Source organism: Phycodurus eques, chromosome 10 (assembly GCF_024500275.1).
Source record: "Phycodurus eques isolate BA_2022a chromosome 10, UOR_Pequ_1.1, whole genome shotgun sequence".
Lineage (NCBI taxonomy): Eukaryota > Metazoa > Chordata > Actinopteri > Syngnathiformes > Syngnathidae > Phycodurus > Phycodurus eques.
Window position 1 is genome coordinate 14,958,499 of NC_084534.1, and position 20,141 is coordinate 14,978,639.

Here is a 20,141-nt window from a genome sequence, read left to right on the forward strand (position 1 = left end):
AAACACGAGTACGTATACTCAGTAGTCACAAGTAGGCTACTCACAGGCTTGGGGAGTAACGGAATACATGTAACGGGATTACATAAAGATTACCGAAAACAACAACAACAACAAAATGTTCCATTACAATTGTGTGTGTGTGTGTGTGTGGGCGCGTGTGTGCTTGTCAGCGAAGGGAGCGGTTGCTACCTCTACCTGCACAGGTTGCCTACATAAGTTTAATTAGTCTTTTTTTTCCATTTCACTTGGTACAAAACACACAGCGAGTCCTGGATAGGTTTTAAACCCCTTTATGAAGCTAGGCAGCACGGTGAACTAGAGGTTTGCATGTTTGTCTCACACTTCTGAGGTTTTGGATTTGAATTAGATTTGTTTCATTCCAAAAACATGCATATTAAAGATATACAGAACAAGACAGGCCATATATATCCATATATATTTTATTGATATTGAATTTCTTTTGTCATATATATTGGAATAATCCAAAAGTAATTGAATGTAATCAAGTTATTACTTTAATATGGTCGTACTTGGGTTACGTTACTGACTACATTTGTTTTGAGAACATGTAACTAGTAACTGTCGGAATGCATTTTTAACTTCACCCTCCCAACCCTGGCTACTGAGTATGGCTACTGTTTTACATTAATAGAAAAGTTCGCCTAGTAAAACACGAGTAGGCCGAGTCAGTAGTCTGAAGTACTAGTCTTGCTTTAATACACAATCGGTAGTCTATATTTAACACACAAGTACCCCTGGGTCTATGTACTCCGTTTATAAATAAGTACTCGCTGTGTCTTTGTTAATGCATAAGTACCAGTTTTCCTCACGGGGTCAGAAACATTACAAAAAATAAAAAATTTTGACAAAGAGTTGGGTGAGTGAACGGGAACATTATACACAGTATTATTTTCCACATTGTAGTCGCGTTGCATGCCAATGAGAACTGTATATATGTAGCGCCGCCCCCGAAATGACTTTCTTGAAGCAACAGGAAGCAACAACCCCCCGAAAGAGTGCAGGCTGAGAGGAAAGGCTCGGTCGAGGTCGAACTCGTATCGAGTGATTGTCTTTTCTCGATCGAGACCCGCGGGCAAGTTGCAGAAGTTTGTGGCCGCCCCTGACCACTTGTGTGTCGGGGTGAACCTCGACGTGGCACCGCATCGACAAGCATGTCCGCCTCGTAAAGCTCCAAAGGAAGCGGACCCGCTTCTGGGGGACACACACGAAGGTAAGATACTGTGAAGCATCGATGTGTATGATTAATATATTTCTTTTTTTTTTCCTCCCCCCCCCCAACTCTCCATCCGTGGGGGCGACAGTTTTACCTAATGTGTCGCACAGTTTTTTTTTTTTTTTTTTTTTTTTTTTTTTTTTAAACAGGTCACTTTTGCTTTTGGGGTGCGCCACCTCGCACAAAGGAGGTGCTCCTTTGTTTTGTCACTTTCGTGTTCACTTAGGAATTAACAAAATACGAAGCAGCACCACGTGTTGCGCTTCCCGTCCGTCCTGGCCTGGTTCTCTCTCTCTCTGCCTCCGCCCACCGGCCTCTTGTGTCCTCATGGCTTAAATAACTAACATAATGTTGCCGAGAAATACCCCTGAATGTGGATTAGAACAGTCCCACAGTCAACTGGGGCTATCTTTTATGGCAGGGGTGTCAAACTCTTTTGTCTCGGGCCGCATTGTAGTTATGATTTCCCTCAGAGGGCTGTTAGAACAGTGTAATGTTTAATCACCAAATCATGTTATTACCATTAGACAACATTGAGGGATAACTAGTTTTGAAATCAGAAGACAAGGATAATAGTTTGTTCAAGTATTGTTTAGGTTACTGTAGAAGAAGGGTTTGGTAACAAAAAAATGCAATATCTCAACATTATTGTTTATTATTATGACAATTTAGAATTTGGGTACAGATTTGAGCAAAAATCACAGAAGTTGACAGGCATGATTTGCTTTCGCGGGCCACATAAAATGATGTGGCGGGCCGCATCTGGGCCCCGGGCCTTGAGTTTGACACCTATGTTTTAAGGGACGAATGGGGGAGGTCAGTGTTGAGGTGAATGACCTCAGTGTTAGGAGACGTGTTGTCTCCAGCTGCTTGTGTCATTGAACAATGAAATGTTACAAAGATACAAAGTGATCAGTTCTGGGTTTAAATCTCAGTGGAGTTGTTGTTCTCCCCATGTTTGTTGAAGGTGCAACAATGAATCGATTACTGGACAACATTTCGATGATCAATTAGTCGACTACTATTTTGATAATCATTTAATCGTTTTGAGCCCTTGTTTAACGTAAAAATGTCCACGTTTCTATGTCAGCCTCTTGACAGTAAATATTCTCGGATTTCTGTAGCCCTCCATGAAAGCAGACTGATTATCTTTGTGTTTAATCAAAATAAGACATTTGCAAACATCTGCTTTTACTTTTGAAAACAAAGATCAACATTTTTCCATATTTCCTGACATCCATCCATCCATTTTCTTTACCGCTTATCCACACTTGGGTCGCGGGCTGCTGGAGGCAAACCCAGGCTATCTTCGGGCGGGAGGCGGGGTATATTTCCTGACATGTTACAGGCCAAACCAGTAACTGAATCATCATCAATTTATGGGGGGAAACAAATTTAAAAATCAGTTAAATCTCTGATAAAAAATAATTGTTATTGCCAGCCCTAGTATGAATAACACGTATTTGTCATGTAGTTGAATCTGAAGCAGCCTTCCTTCTCATTAAAGGTGGAGTTTGCAGTTTTCAAACAGTTAGCAAGATTTGAATGTAGCCTTACTTCACTGCTCATGACTGAATGGATATTTAGAGCCGACCCACCAATAGAAAAGCGAGTTAAGATGACTGCCGTTGCTGTTGAGGGACGCTTTCAGACAAGCTCGAAGCCGCCAGCTGCAATGAAGCCGAAATGTTACTCGCAGGTGAAAAAAAAAATGTCCGCTGGCACAGATTTATTTTTTTTCCTCCCAATTAACATGATATACAGTGGGTACGGAAAGTATTCAGGCCCCCTTAAATTTTTCACTCTGTTATATTGCAGCCATTTGCTAAAATCATTTAAGTTCATTTTTTTCCTCATTAATGGACACACAGCACCCCATATTGACAGAAAAAAATTGAATTGTTTTCATTTTTACAGATTTATAAAATAAGAAAAACCGAAACATCACACAGCCATAAATATTCAGACCCTTTACTGTGACACTCATATTTAACTCGGGTGCTGTCCATTTCTTCGGATCGTGGATATGAGAGGGAACGCCCATGCTTCAGGGTTACTCCACTCACAGTGCGCTTCTCTGTGGTGTGTCAAATTTACATGCCATTCTTTGGGCCTGCTTTGTGCTACTAATTGTTGATTAATCACGCTACGAAGTGATTGAGGCAAAAAAAGAGTGCACTACTCGGCTGCAACTAGCAGAGCAATATTGATTGAAGAGGCACACAACAAAAGTTGTATGTAAGGTCTCTTCGCTTGTTAATTTGAGTATTTTCTTAGCATTTGGCAGTGATTCCCAACAAGGGTGGCGTGGCAAACAAGTGTGCTGTGAGAGATTACCAGGGGTGCCGCTGGAAATTATTCAGTTTTCAGTTACACACACATCATTCTTCAGCTATCTATGCCGGATACGTATAGTGACTGTCATAACAATGACATTCCCTTCCATTAGATGGCAGAAGGTATGATAAACCTGGGTACCCATCCACCTGTTGCCATTCATACAAGTACTGTGTATCAGCTCTGTGTTCAATTAAACAGGCCCAAATTTCACAAGTCAAGTCAATTTATGAGTAAATTGAGACGGTCATTATTTCAGTATTCACACTGTTTGTGACATTTTTATTTGGTGGTGTGCCGTCAGTCACCACGGTGAACAAGTGGTTGGCACATCTGCCTCACAGTTCTAAGGACCGGGGTTCAAATCCCGGCCCCGCTTGTGTGGAGTTTGCATGTTCTCCCTGTGCCTGCGTGGGTTTTCCCCGGGCACTCCGGTTTCCTCCCACATGCCAAAAACATGCATGGTAGGTTGATTGAAGACTCTAAATTGCCCGTAAGTGTGAATGTGAGTGTGAATGGTTCTTTGTTTCTATTTGCCCTGTCATTGGCTGGCGACCGGTTCAGGGTGTAGCCCGCCTCCCGCCTGAAAATAGCTGAGATAGGCTCCAGCAGCCCGCGACCCTAGTGAGGATAAGCGGTAAAGAAAATGGATGGATGGATGGGTTTGCCGTCAGATTTTTCTATTATAAAATGGGGGCTTGGGCTCAGTAAAGGTTGGGAAACACTGCAGTAGATAGCCAGTTTAGTTTAGTTTAATAAGGAAATGTCATAGTTAATAATAAATGACAGCACGGTTAGCTTAAGACGATGACTCAGCTCTGTTCAGCATGAAACATCACTTCCTCATTTTCACAACAATTTACGTAAATACCGTATATTGTCTGTCAGTCTGCCATTTCCGCCATGACAGCCAAAGCCAGCCAATCACAGTTTGCCAGCCACAGTCAGCTACACGTAAGCCTGTCATGAAAAAAATTTTTTTAGGACGATATATTTTCCCAGAAACTATCATGAGAAACTAATAGTATCGTTGATGTTTGCCACTTTGCCACTGATATAATAATTGATATAATAATTATATATCCATCCATCCATTTTCTGTACCGCTTATCCTCACTAGGTTCGCGGGCTTGCTGGAGCCTATCCCAGTGGATGAGAGGCAAAACGTCTTCTAAGATGACCACAAGATGACCACAACAATCCTGAATGAATAATGTTTTTTTTTAATGCCTCTGAAATCATAAAAAATAAGGCCTGCCCTTATTATTTTTTTATTATTATTATGTTTTATTTTTTGTTGTTAAATCATTATTGTTTTGATTATTGTTGTTGTTATTATTATAATTATAATCTTGTTTTTGTAATTAATTGGTTTTCTTTACTCTGTGATATGGATCCCCCTGGGAGCTGCAAGGCTAGTCTTGCAGCTCTTTATTCTTTATTTCAGAAAGAATAAAGAGCTGCAAGACTAGCCTGTTTTACATGGAGCCTTCTTTTCCAATTCCTGTATAATCGCTTTAGAAGCCCAAACACAAATATGCTCCGTATAAACACCTCAATCGGAATAAACAAGCTGACTCTGAATCGAACGTAATTCGGTTTCACAGGGGTGGAATATTTCTTTTGGCAAACTGATCACAAGTAAATTTTTGTCATGAAGATGTCGTTCAGATTAATCGGGGGGGGGGGGGGAAAGCTCTGTCTGAGCATGCTTTGTCTCGACGTAAATGCGCAGTGATGTCATTGTTTATGCACGATGTAAATATGGCGGCTCCAGACAGAGCTCCTATGCGACGGAGATCTTGTTTTTAAACAACTTACTGCATGTTATTTTTATCAAGTGTTTTTTTAAAAAAAGAACGAAAAAGAAAAACAACTCCCAACTACTGTGCTGAATAGATGGCGGACCTCCATCTAGATAACTGACATGACATTCATGTCAAAGTGCACGTCACACGGCTGTTCCGATTAAATGTAGTGCACATCATGTATACTCCCAATTTGAAATAGATCACGTCACATGTAAACAGTTGACCAGAGATCTTCAATCAGAATGATTTCAATCTGAATGAAAAAAAAGTCTCCAAGTATACCCCGGCTACCGTGTGGTCGGTCCGCTGAAGACGAGCCCTTCACCTGTCAATCAAATATACTTTGACGTTCGCTGTAGTCACCTCGTGGCTGAATAACGTGTGCCACTGGGGTTATGCTTACCAAACAGTTAACGTTCCAGTGTTTGTTTTAATTGGGTACTAACACACACAACAATTCGGAGAGTTAGCGACTTCGCCGCGGCGGAGCGGGCTATTTAGCTCCCTAACTCACTAGCTCGTTACCTCCCAGACTAGCTTGTTAGCTCACGAACACAGCAAACAGTTAACTTTCCCTTAAGTGTCTCTTGTTTGAATCTACGCGCTGCACGTGGAGCAAGGCTGTTGAGTATTGGACGGAGTCAACTCCAGCAAGAGTGGTTCAGTCCAGCGTTCCATGGGCCCACTAGCGGCTAATGACACAGCCGTACAACTACATCTGCTCACTGTGTGATCCACACACTAGCTCACAATAACAATGACCGTATAACGAATCTGGAAAAAAACTCGTGTCCATTTTTGTATACGAACGATAAGTCGATATAGTAATTATCGTGACAGGCCTACATGGGTGGGATGTTTGTGTTTTAAATGGACTTAGAGGTTTGTTGTGTTGCCAGTTTTTGTTGCAACTTTCTTAATACAAATGCAACATACCGGCTTGTTGTTCGTCAGGCCTGAATCCAAAATGTTCCCACACCACTGCTGTGTTAGGAACTTTGTATAATTGTACAACTACAGTCGTCGGAAAACGTTCGAGTATGATAATTCTCTTTTTCGCTGCTTCACCTGCTTCAAAGCTGCTTCAAACACAAAGTTGTGTTTGTGTGTGTGTGTGTATAGGTGTGTATGGGTGTGTGTGGTCCCGCCTCCCACAGCGGTTGAGCACGTTGACTGACAGGAGAGTGAGTGATGTATGTAAACAAACATGCATGTAAATGACAATTTATCAAGTCCAGAAAAAGCTATCGTGTCCATATTATTTATCGAACGGTAGGTCAATATAGTATAGTATTGATCGTGACGGGCCTAGCTACACCCCCCTATTTAAGGCCTTGTTGACGATGCAATCAGTGTCAGAGTATCTGACAGTCATTCATGAAAGACACAACAATGCTATCCGTGAATCCACTCTGCTTTCCTTCCATGACCGGGAGTTCTGCCAGATCAAGTTTGCCCAGCCTTCAACTTGCAACCTCAAGTTGTGCTGCAGCACATTGTTTCCCGGTCCCCATTGCGGTTGGGGCTTCTGCTACAAGGTCCACAAAGTGTGTTTTTCCTGCCTGTTCTCTGTGAATTAGAAATTAAGAAAACAATGAAGTTTGAGCATTCCTAACCTGCAATCTGTGGATACGGAGCATTACATGACCCAAACAAGTTCCCAATCTTCAAAGCTTCACCTTCCCGACTGTGAAGTTGACTGCTCTGTATCCTTTGTAGCTTTGAAGTCATCTGTCACAGTTAAAGTTAAGATTAAGTATTTTTTAAAGTTCTTTCAAACTATTCCGGTGTGCTGCACTTGGGCCCTACATCATACTCACCTTGTGTCACAGTTGCTAAAACACATTTCTTGAAACCTCCCCCCAAAACTTCTAACTGCATTCACAAAGGTCAAACTATCACCTCAGAACCACTCATAGTGTTCTCAAAACCAAACAATGTGTTCAGATCATGCACACAGCAAGTAAAAATAGATTCACCACAGAGTGTAGCATGTAGCAAAAAAATCTTATTGTAAATGCATTTAGCAAAAGTATATGATAGTAAAACTGATATCTTCATTCAGCTAAAAAAAAGATTAAAGAAAAGCACATTACTCCACAGTAAAATTTCATTTAATGTCTCATACATCAGTGATGTGCATTTAATCAACTTTTCCTCTTATGAAGCAACCTCACAAAAGTGAAGTTACATTCCGCCATCCTAACAGCATTTGTTTAACAAACAACAAGCTGGGCAGCCATTTAAGAGTGTTAATATTTTGGAAGACAAGGTAATGAGAGGGACACACTACCAAACAAAGGCAGTCGATTCATTGCCCAAAGTGTTTGGCTTTGCAAGTGGTTCTGTTAATTTGCCGCTGCACTTCAATCACTGTCCCCTGCAGAAACAATCCAAGCTGCACCCCGATTCTCCCCCTTGAACAAGCTCTGGCCCAGCAGGGCTTGGAGGCACCATCAAAGTCACACACACACCTCTACAGCATTAGTTTATCCAAAAGGATTAGGGCACTCAGGTAATAATTGATCTACAGAAAAGTAAATTTTCCACGATTAAAGAGTGATGAGAGTAAGAGTAAGAGTAAGGCAGAAAAGCCTGAACATTTGGCATTTCGTAATAAACGTCTACTTAGAGTTATCATGGGAGGTCAGGAACTCTTTTGTACACAGACACGGGTCGTTACACCACAAAACCTTTGCTTTTTTAGTCCTGCTATCGGGTAATGGAAACGTATTGTCATAGGCTCACCTGTTAATCAACATTTTTACAGTAAAATGTCTTTGATCTACTCCTGAAATGTTACGTGACTCAACAAACCTATTGCTACTTTTCATCTTAGTGTGTGGCTTATTCACAAACTACAATACGTTTTTTGCTTCACTTTTGCTGCCTGTGACTTCGGTTGCATTTTGCATCAGCTCAGAAATCCCAAAATTATGTTGATATTGTATTTCTTTTCTAGCACGTCTTTCCCCCCTTTTCACTGTGTTGTAACAAAATCTAAAAAGAGAGATAACATACTGTAAAAAGACAGTTGTTTATCTCTATAAGGGAGGTTATGTTTATTATAAATCAATATAAATCTTATAATTTGTGTGCAACTTCGTCCCTGCAATTTTTTACATAAAAACCTAGCTTTTTAATGATGAGTGGATATTCTTCCAAGGATGTTCCAAAATTATTTAGTGAAATTCCACATATAAATGATGTCATTAAATAAAACAATGGTTTTTGTAGGCAAAATAAGTTAAATTCAGATTAAAATTAGACACCAAAAACATGCACGGGTTTACCTGTAATTGAAGACTCTAAATTGTCCATGTGAATGGTTGTTTATCTGTACATGCCCTGCTATTGAATTCTAGCGTGTGCCCTGCCTGTTGCCCAAAATCAGCCTTATTAGGCTACAGTTCACCTTCAACCAAAATGAGGACAAGCGCCATAGAAAATGGATGGAAAATGGAAACCCAAATCATTGAGGACTGCATTCAGAATCATACACAAAATGAAAATGAAAATGTAATGCATGGTGGCGGTCAACGACACATGATGTCCTAGAGGTCCATTAGATTAAATTCTCGGGAGCGGGAGGACCAGTCAATAGCTTTAATACCTTCGTCATCCATGAGATGAACCCAGTGCCCACTGGACCAGAATTGTCTGACAATGGGTGTCATCCCTTTACAAGTAAGAAAGGATGAAGGAGATGCAAATTGTCTGTAGCCACCACCTAATTCCCGACCAGTAGTAGTCTTCCTAGTCTGACTACTTACCGACTACTACTATCTTACTAGTTCCTTACGACTTTGCAATTGGCTGGCAACCATTCCAAACTGTACCCGTTCCCTCAGCCCTGATAGGCTCCAGTTCACCTGCAACCTGCACCTGCAAAATGGATGGGTCGCCTTACCAATTTTCTCTCCTTCATACCTGCCGTCTGTCCCATTTGCACAAGAGCAGATGCAATTAATGTGCACTTGTTGATAACACAGAAATATTATTTACCTGGAATGAATTACAGGCATCAGTGACTCAGTCCATATCCCCTGTGAATCTTTGAGTAATTGACAGCGCCGCCGCCCCCAAAAAGGTTTATAATTGGCTAAAGATGCCACAAGATGTCAAAAACACTACTTTTGTCTTAATGAAGTTCCTTAACTCACTTAAACAAAGTTTCTTGGCACCAAGATGACACCAAAGCAATACATTGATTGTTTTGTCTTGAGCACAAAAACAGCGAATAGGTGAGTTTGTCAGAAAATAACAGAGCATTGGTTCCCCCCCCCCGCAAAAAATCAGCAAAAATGTGAATTTGCGAATACCGAAATAGGAATAAGAAATCCAGCTGTATTTTGTTGGACTGTATTTTAAATATGATCACAAATGACCAAAACAAGGTAAAGCTTTATTCAGATTTAGAATACCTCGAGGATCAGAGGGAACCAAATCTAAAAATGGACAATTGTTTAAGCCTCAGCTCTGTGCTCTCTGGTTGTTCTCGCATTGTTATTGTAAGATAATGTAATGTGATCTATATTTCTGTCTCTCAGTGTGAAACCGGTCATGGCCCATGGCACCAGCTTCCAGTATGAGCGAGTGGCAGAAATAGGCGGCGGTGCTTACGGGACCGTTTATAAGGCCCGTGACACGGAGAGTGGTCAATTTGTGGCTCTAAAAAGCGTGCGTGTCCAGACAGACCATAATGGCCTCCCCATCTCCACGGTCAGAGAGGTGGCTTTGTTAAAGCGACTAGAGCAGTTTGACCATCCCAACGTGGTCAGGTAAGACAGTGGTGCGCACTCAGCCTGTTGTGTGTGGGTTCTTGCGAACATACCCTCAAATATCCTCATTGTTCTCTTGACCATACCAGGCTCATGGACGTATGTGCCACCCAGAGGTCGGACCAGGAGACTAAAGTCACTTTAGTCTTTGAACACGTGGAGCAAGACCTCAAGACGTACTTGGAGAAAGCCCCAGCTCCAGGATTGGCGCCCGAACGCATCAAAGTGAGCACCTTCTCTCAAACTAAAATGTTCAACAGTTTTAAACATAACCATTTGTTAGATTTAAACACACTGGCACGAGATCAGGTGCAGTATGCCATCACACAACAAGCTCCAATACCAGATGTTTATACAGTGCTGTGAAAAAGTATTGGCTCCCTTCTCAAATTCTTATTTTTTGCATAGTTTCTCCACTTTAAGATCATCAAACAAATGTAAATATCAGACAAATATAACCCAAGTGAACTTAAAATATTGTTTTTAAATGGTGGTTGCATTTATTAAGGAAAAAAAAACTGTTAAAAGTTACAAGGTACAAGTTACTTTTATTGTCAATTCTTCAATAAGCGTAACACAGAGAGAGGATTGAAATTACGGTACTCAAGGGCCCGCGGTGCTACAAAAGACAGCACAAATAATAACAATCAATATAAAAGCTAAATAAACTATAGTATATACAGTATAAAAAGTATTAATTGAATGTGCAAATATCAAAGGTCAGGTGACGTGTGCAACATAGTCAAGGTCAGAGAACCAAGGCAAATAAGACATTTATAAATCAGATGACAAAACCCTAATGCTGCTAAAGTGGCTGGTGCGACCCCGAGTCTGGTGTGAGTGCGTGCGTGTGCATCTACATGTTTGCGGGGCATCAGAATTCAGACTTCAGATGGGCAGAGGACAGAAGAGGTAGGGGGAGAAGAGCGGGTAGAGAGTTCAGATTCCTGACAGCCTGATGAATAAAACTGTCTTTGAGTTGGTTAGTCCTGGCCCGCAGACTCCACATTCTCCTGCCTGATGGCAGCAGACTGAAGAAGCTGTGTGACGGATGGGTGGCATCCCCCGCTCTGCGGAGGGCTTTGCGGGCGAGACGGGTGCTGTAAATGTCCTGCAGGGAGGTTCCGATGATCTTCTCAGCTGCCCTCACTATGCGATGCAGGCTCCGTACCACACAGTGATGCAGCTGGTCAGGATGCTCTCTATGGTCCCTCTGTAGAAAAAGCACCTGGTGGGGGTCGGTGCTTTGGCTCTTCTCAGCTAGAATAGTAGTAGAGATGGTGGTGAGCTTTCTTGGCCAGTGATGAGGTGTTGCTGGTCCAGGAGAGGTCCTCGGTGATGTGCGCTCCCAGGTCCTTGGTGCTGCTCAGCCGCTCCACCACAGCACCGTTGATGTTCAGGTGAGCATGCTGGGAGTGCGCTCTCCTGTAGTCCACAACAATCTCCTTGTTTTTTTCCACGTTCAGGGAGAGATTTTTGTCCGTACACCACCCGGCCAGGCGGCTCACCTCACTCCAGTAGTCTGCCTCGTCCCCGTTGCTGATGAGACCCGCCACAGTTGTGTCGGGTAAAAACATTCACTCGCCACATGGCAAGTAGTGCCAAACAAATAATTTAGTCGCATTTGGCGCCCGGCGAGTGTTAATTTCGGACCCTGGCCTACTTACTCTTAAAAACGATCCAATACTACAACACCCAGTACCATCTTGTCATATACTATACTATTTTGTCCTCCCTCAGCGTGTGGTGTGTAGTTTGGCAGATAGCGAACAGTTCTTCAAAGATGATTATAATAATAATAATAATTAATTCTATTTATAGGTGCCTTTTAAGCCACTTAAGATCACTGTACAAACATAAATTTAGTTAAAGTAAATCAAACAATACAATTAAAAACAGCAAAACATAAAACATCAGTTCAAATGGCAAACGATATGGGAAATGTTAAAGTGAGAAGCCAGTCCGGAGTAGGTGTAATTTTAAGAGGATTAATGAGTCTGTTTCAGAGGTCAGGTGGTAGTCAGTTCCAAATACAGAGGGCAGAGCTGCTGAAGGCTGCCCCCAATGGTGGACAGACGGGCAGAAGGGACGGTGAGGTGATGGAGGACGAAGATCTGAGAGAGCGGGATGGCATGGCAATGTGAAGGAAGTCACCAAGATATGGTGGGCCGAAGTTATTGATGGCCTTGAAGTTTTTTTTATATTGGACTGGGAGCCAGTGGAGTTGTTGCAGGGCTGGAGTGATGTGGTGAGTCCAGGGAGTCCTTGTGATAATGCGGGCGGCAGAGTTCTGGAGAATCTGTTTTTGTTGTGACTTGTGGGGGAGACCAAACAGGAAAGAGTTGCAATAATCCAGGCGAGAAGTGACGAGGCTTTGAACAAGGACAACAGCAGTGTGGTGGCTGGGGAATGGACTGAGGCAATTGATGTTTCGTAAGTGAAAGTATGCAGACTGGGTAATGTTTTTTTAAGTGCTAGGAAGGACAGTGTGCTGTCGAGGATGACACCCAGACTCTTTAACCTGAGGGGAGGGGGAAACAGAGGAATTACCAAGTGTAATGGATTAATTGTCGCAGTGCAAGGGTGATAGTCAAGGTGCACTTGCTTCAAGCTGTTAATTGACACTTCCAGTTGAAGCTTACAGAAAAACTAACAAAAAAGAAAGTGAATTACACGTTCTATGTTGAAGTCAACACATTCCTTGGTCTTGCAAACGGTCGCTAGCTTAATGCTAACACATCATGTGAAATGGTATCCACCCGTTAACAAATAGCATCAATGATGCAGAATAAGCCTTTAAATCACAAGTATTGGAACAGAAATGGCACAGAAACATATGAGGAAAGAAGATATTGCAATACTGATGGGCATTAGTTCTACTCTGCGAAAGACGAACTATATTACTGCAGCTTTACTGCGACATTCTTTTGTTTTCATCAAATCTACGTGTTATCTGCATACATGCACCGCAATGCCCTCTTGGAGGCCAAGGCACACACAACAGAAGCAGCACATATACTACCCACACAAGTGGAATAGCATCATTCTGAGTGCATATATTCTGAGTGTTGTATTTAAGTGAACTTTATGCCAAGTTTGTGTTTTGAACAATATGTGATTGTGTGTATAAATAGTGCTATATATTTTAGTGAACCTAGGCCATGTTCATTGAAAGTTTGTTTTTGAGCAATATTTGATTAGAACGAAACACATTTTTAATCATAATCACAAGACATAATGGCATAATCAATTATCAGTAGTCAGTATCAGCGATTACTCAAATGTAAGTTCTTGTACTCTCGTACTCGGTCTGAAAAAAGTGGTAGCGGTGCATCCCCAGTTTCTAATAGCGTTACAGGATATAAAGTGCTTTGGGGGAAAAAATCTGTGAATAGGTGAATCCGTGGGTGTCGAACTGCGAGTATGTACGTGTCCCTGTATTCTCAAATACTAATAATCATATTGTACAAATAATACCTCTGTGAGCATTATTGCATCAAAAGTCAGCACAGTTGTTTTGGATATCATTAGTTTCTGCAGAGTCACTGTTGGTGTAGTGGTACACTCGCCTGACTTTGGTGCAGGCAGCGTGGGTTCAGTTCCCACTCAGTGACGGTGTGAATGTGAGTGCGAATGGTTGTCCGTGTCTATATGTGCCCTGCGACTGGCTGGCGACCAGTTCAGGGTGTAGTCCGCCTTTCGCCCGAAGTCAGCTGGGATAGGCTCCAGCGTCCCGTGACCCGAACCAGGATAAGCGGTGTTGAAAATGGATGGATGGATAGTTTCTGCAGATAGTCCTATAAGTTTGTAGTTTACGATCAAATGTACCTGCTTGGTTTTCTCCAGGACTTGATGAAACAGCTGCTGTGTGGTCTGGCATTCCTGCACTCAAACCGTGTGATGCACAGAGACCTGAAACCAGAGAATATTTTGGTAACCAGCCAGGGTCAGGTGAAGCTCGCTGACTTCGGACTGGCACGCATGTACAGCTGCCACATGGCCCTCACTCCTGTGGTAAGAACCAGCAGACGTTTATATATTTATCATGGTTACACACTAGTTGTATATTTACAGTGTACATGTTTACAAAATCCAGCAATGGAGTCATTTTACTTTAAACACATTACACACTTAATTAGGGCTGTGAAAATAAAACGGCTAATTCGAATAAGTCAACCACAAAAATTTGTCGAAGTAAAAAGTTTCTACCGCAAGGCAATAAAAAATATCAATGAGAATATTTGCGCCGCCCGGAACCATTTGGGCACTGTCCGTGTTTACCGCACGAAGACAGTATTGGGCCAGTGAAAAACATAGCTAAAAGCGACAGAGGAGTATCTGTAAGTGATTTTTAAGACACTATTAGATGTGTAATGTAGATATAACATGATGCATCAGTGAGCTGAATAGTAATTAGCTTTTTTTATTTTTAACGAAAATTGTAATCGCTAATGCTAATCGCAAATGTTATCCGTTTCGCAAATGCTAATCGCAAATGTTATCCGTTTCGCAAAGGCTGATTTTGTTCTCTCAAATTCTGTACAGAGTTTATACCTGACTCAGTACCAACCTATCCAGTTTAAGGATGGAAGTCAAGCCCTCATAAATGAGGGGGCGGGTCTTTTTTTGTTTTTTTTACTACTCGACGAAATATCTATTAGGACATTCAATTCTAAAAAGATTCGATAGTGACAGCCCTAAACGGAAAGTTACCACTGTGGTACAGCATTAATGCGAAGCACGTACAGTACATTGCATCTTTGTTTTTAGTTGAGTCGTAGTTCTGCTCTGTCCAGGAATTTGTAGCGCATACTTATAAAAGAAATGCAGCTGAAGTGCATGCAAAATAATCATTATAGCAAAAGCAAAGGAAAGTTTCATTTTTATTATTATATTGTTTAGAACAATTCAAGCTACTGCATTGTCATTTGTTCTAAGAACTGTTATAATAATTATACCACTCTAAAATGAATTAAATTGCTATTTAATAATATATATATATTTAAAAAAAACTGTCCTAGAGAATTTGAGGGCGCTTGTAATTGATTAGCTATTGCAATGCATGCCTGACTGATTTAGCGTTGTTACCGGTATACTGTTTTTCTAACTTTACTGCATAATTTCTCTTTGCAATGTTAATTTGTTTAGCCCGCTGGTTTCTAGCGCGATTTTACAGGGTCTTATCCCCACTTCGATATGCATCCTCTTAAGCCTGGAGAGGTTGCCTAAGTTTGGCAGTGAACCACGGTTTGTTGTTATTGAACGTGCGAAACGACTTTGTTGGTACACACACACCTTCACAGAAACAGTGTCCGTATATTCATCCATATTGAATATTAATGAGAAATCCTGCAATCTCAATTGCCGGGCGTAAGAGACCAACTAGAAAAGCTTGAAAAAGGGCATCCTGGGCATTTTACGAATCAAATTAAAATGAAATTACAAAGGACATCAGCCGTTATGACAAATTTAAAGAAATGATGGCATGGGACCTATGTCATCAAGCTTTTGAAAATCTGAACATTTTCAAGCTGTGGAAGCTTTAATTTGAACAAATAAGTGTTGATTTTGTTAATAATTTTTTGGTACTTTTTGCTGCATGTATCTCTAAGGTGGTGACACTCTGGTATCGGCCTCCTGAGGTTTTGCTGCAGTCGAGCTACGCCACACCTGTGGACATCTGGAGCTCCGGATGCATCTTTGCGGAAATGTTCAAACGCAAGTGAGTCAGCAGAAATGCTAATCGGATTAAAAGACACTGGTTCTGACGACAATATAATGCAAGTCCCTGTGTTGGGAACAATCAAATTTGATATTTGATGCATATGTAGGAAGCAGAAAGCGAAGTTTGTTTGAAATTGTATACATTCACCAGTCATAGAATTAGGTACACTTCATTTAACACAGTTATCTATTAAGAGACAATCACTCACTATGCCATCTTATTCGGTACACATACAATCTAATGAGATCCAATTCAACAGCTGTATAATAAATGTGTTTTATAAAAACATTGTTCAGATTGACACAGTGAGATGCAGTGCATGTTTTTTATGCAGTACAGTTCTTCACCGTATAGCAGATTTTCTCTGACAGTGCCAATCGAAAGTCAACTGAAGAAGGCTGACTTTAGATATACAGTAGCTCTTGTATTGAATCTCACTGAATTGCAGAAGTACCTAATAGGGTGATCTAGTGAGTAAGTGTCTCCCAGTTGGACTTTCAGCACATTTGCGGCGTCACATATGTTCCAACTGTCAAATTATGACTTTATTATTGGATGCTACTATCACAATCTGAAAACCCAGCAAGCAACTAACGTTCTCATCCTAAAACTGCACAACTGTTATTTCTGTTAGACCCTTGTTCCGTGGAGAATCCGAAGTGGACCAACTTGGGAAAATCTTTGAGTGAGTCACGCATTAATGCAGTTACCTCAGTGATGTACTGGCTGATGATTCCTATTTCTCTGAAATTGAATGTGTCATTGCAGAGTGATTGGTCTGCCACAAGAGGAGGAGTGGCCAATTGGTGTTACACTTTCAAGAAAACACTTCCCCCTTTTCTCGGCTCGCCCAATAACTGACTTTGTTCCAGAGATAAACGAGCAGGGGGTGCAACTGCTGCTGGTAAGATGTCAGTGAGTTGGAAGTGAAGTGACAGCCGATAAGGATGATAACAAAAATGTAACCTGAGACTTCCTGCCGGTCGAGGAAAGTTCAATAAATGCCAGGATTGCACCATTTTGCATACAACTGTTATCTTTTTAATTCAACAAAAGGCCATTGAAATGTGGCAATCAACATTATGACCACATGTACAATATAATGATTAATAAAAATATTTGCATGAAAAGTTCTGCCTTTACAGAGAGTAAAATTGAGATCATATCGTGGCCTGTTTCTTATGTTTTTACACTCATGAAGCTAAACCAAATTTATATCGCCAAACCAATACAAATTTTGCTGATGTGCCAATTATATTAGCCAATATTGGCCACTTTTTAAGGTGACCATTAATTATATCAATTTCTGTGGGTCAGGGGCTTGCAATTCTAAAAGGCCTGAATTTTATGGTGCAGACCAGTCTGCAAAATTGGCAAACATGCGCAGTGAGAATCCGCCAGGATTTGCACCCCGCTGCAGATGCGCTGTCTACAAAAATAGAGCCTTTAAAGTTATCGGTTTGAAGTTTGATTTTTTGAAATGTGCAATCAATTAAAAATCAAGAAGATAAACTTATGTGTCGAGTAGAAAATGTTGCTATGCCGCGTCGGTTCTGAAGCCTCTCAGCTGCCTGTGGCCCCTCCACCTCTGAAAGGCAGCTCCTATGTTCAGCCTTATTTGTCTTGGGATCTGTCCAATTTCTTCTTTTTAACTTTTGTTGCCCAACTGAACAGGTAGCAAACAACGTAACTGCGCAAGGGCGCGGGTGCGTGCCCGCAAGTGGATGTGAATGATTAACACCTCATTAGTCGCGTCTTTTGTATCTGATGGGTTGCTTTTTCCTTGCTCGTTGGCGGTTTCTTAAAAATCATATTAGCGGTACAAGATGTACTACTGTCAGGTAATACGGCCAGTTTTAACTAAAATTACAAAAAGTGAGGATTTTAATGTGTTTTTAAGCACGTGTGTTAAGATGAAAACAATAATAGTTGGTTGAAATTGAAGAAAACTTTATTATTCAGTTCTTATGAGACGTTCGGGGGCCCCTGCAAATCTCAGGGCCCCAGGCAACTGCTATGTTTGCCAAATGGTAAGTTTGCCCTTGTGCACTCTGCTATAACAAGTACATATTCACATTTTTTCCCCCCACCCCAAGTATGATTTTCTTCTTGAAATAAAAATATTACATATGGACGTTTCTTCGGTAAAGTCTAATTTTAATTAGGCTTCTCTTTGAGGGTGTGTGAAATCTTTTAGGTTATTGAAAGGGGTGCATGGCTTCAAAAGACTGCTATAGTTAGATGGACATTATTCAGTGGTAACTTATAATTTATCACAGCTCTACAACGCTGATAAAGCGATATTTTTTTCCCATTGAAAACTTATATGATGTAGTATATGTATGGGTATACGTTAGGTAGTGAAATTTATACAAAATCTGTGTTGTTCTGCTGCGAACGACCGTGATCAGAGAACTTGACCCTGATTCTTTGTACCAAGAACTTGTCACAATTTCTTTTGGTTGCCTGGCAACTGGCCTCGTCCAGGATGGGAGCAAAACATCCTGTAAAATGGCAGTTGTCAATGTTTGCAAAGCGGATTCTAAATCATTGGATTTAGAGCCGATGGTCGGGTTGTTTTAGGCTCACCTCATGCCATTCTCAGCAAGACTGTTAATAAACAAGCATCACTTTTCAATTTGACTTTTCTAATATCCCACTCTTCTTTCTTTCTTTCTTCCTTTCTTTCTTTCTTTCTTTCAGGAAATGTTAACCTTTGACCCCTCTGATCGAATATCTGCCCTGAATGCACTAGATCATCCGTATTTCCGCAATGAGGAGATATTGACTGAGACAAAAAGCTGAGCTGCTGCAATAAAACATAGTAACGAGAGGTAACTTTGGCCACAAGATTTCACACTCAAGGAGTCCCTCCTGCACCCTGGGATCTTTTTTATTACTACAGTATCGAAAACAACTGAAAAAAATGGAATCACGTTGAAGAGGAGCGAACTTATGGATCACTGCCATGATTTTTCCAAAATGTAAATGTCACACTTATTGATGTGAACATATCATGACTTAATTGTTTGTGCTCTGTCTGTCCCTCGGCATTTAGTTAAAGCCTCCACAAAGAGACAGAATCGACATCTTGGTTGTGAGCAAGTCTTTAGTCAATTGAAAATGCAGACCATGACATCAATCACCTTCAGTTGTTTTGGAAAAATGTTAGGCATTACTGGACGACTGAATTCCAATGTTGTTTTTTGTGTGGAAGACCCTCTGAAATCAACCTGCACTGCAACCACAAAGGAATAAAAACACCTTTAATCACAAAACAGCTCAATGACTGAAAGGTTCATTTTGTGTCAAAAGTCATGCCTGCGCTAAACATAATCCCAGGCGAACCTTCACAAATCGACCCAAATAAGGTACCCGCCAACAGTTTCACACATGATTGTGAATTTGTGATGAACTTCCAAATGCATAGCAAGGAACTTCCAAAGTCAAAAACAAGACATTCGGGGTAGGCTGGTTTACCCCCAGTTTGTTCTAATTTCAAAACAATTATAATAGAAATGATCCATTCCAGGGTCAAACTGTCACATGATGAACGTTTGCTACCCAGTGTTTTAGCTTACATTTGACTGTGTCAAATGTCAATGTACAGTGCTTATCAAATGTTGGACGACCTCTCATAAAAAAACATATTTAAAAAAATGTTTAGAAATCTTTCAGAAATGTATTCAGCTTCATTTTTAGTGTGTTCTAAACATTTTACCATTTTGAAAAAGAATGAGAAATTTCAAAATGAATGGAACCATTCTCTACCCAAATTTGTTTCTAAAAATTAGCTCATTGGGCTTCTTTGAGGAGTCAGAAATAAATCAAGCATAACATCTTTGAGACCGAGAACAACAGAGACCAATAACATACAGGTATGTGAAAAGATGGAGAACATAATGTGATTTTTTAAAGTTTTACCCCCCCACTCCCTAGGTTTTAAACACCTAAATGTAGTAAAACTCAAAACAGATTTAAACACAGTTTTGAAACATTGTAAATGTATTTTAACAAAAAATATAAATTTTTAGAAGAGGCAGGGTGTGGTGGGGTGGTGTGTGACATCTGCAAATTTACATACTGTATTGAGTGCCTGAATATGAGCTTCGCCCGCGACCCTAGTGAGGATAATTGGTGCAGAAAATGGATGGATGCATAAAACCAGTTTTTCTGTTATCTTAAGAAATAATGTGTTTTACATTTTTTTTTCAGTTTGTGCAAATAGTACATTTTAAAATTCATGGATAATA

The 20,141-nt window shown here is 40.8% G+C and overlaps 1 protein-coding gene across 2 annotated transcripts; it reads left to right on the top strand.

Annotated features, from left to right (window-relative positions):
• The first annotated feature begins 963 nt into the window (after positions 1-963).
• Positions 964-19,168, top strand: cdk4 (cyclin dependent kinase 4). Of its 2 annotated transcripts, XM_061687375.1 has the most exons (9): positions 964-1,231; positions 9,933-10,163; positions 10,253-10,388; positions 14,010-14,177; positions 15,776-15,885; positions 16,523-16,573; positions 16,657-16,792; positions 18,592-18,722; positions 18,947-19,168. In XM_061687375.1, the coding sequence occupies exons 2-8, from the start codon at positions 9,946-9,948 to the stop codon at positions 18,691-18,693; spliced, it is 921 nt and encodes a 306-aa protein (XP_061543359.1). In that variant the 5' UTR covers positions 964-1,231; positions 9,933-9,945; the 3' UTR covers positions 18,694-18,722; positions 18,947-19,168. The 2 variants fall into 2 exon arrangements, with proteins under 2 accessions (XP_061543359.1, XP_061543358.1); XM_061687374.1 differs by having other exon boundaries at positions 18,592-19,168.
• Positions 19,169-20,141: the final 973 nt, after the last annotated feature.

Excerpts from the sequence above, each read along its gene's own strand:
- cdk4 (XM_061687374.1), top strand. The coding sequence starts at position 9,946 with ATGGCCCATGGCACCAGCTTCCAGTATGAGCGAGTGGCAGAAATAGGC. Across the intron at positions 10,389-14,009 it reads TGGCGCCCGAACGCATCAAA|GACTTGATGAAACAGCTGCT; the intron begins GTGAGCACCTTC and ends GGTTTTCTCCAG. Across the intron at positions 16,574-16,656 it reads CAACTTGGGAAAATCTTTGA|AGTGATTGGTCTGCCACAAG; the intron begins GTGAGTCACGCA and ends GTGTCATTGCAG.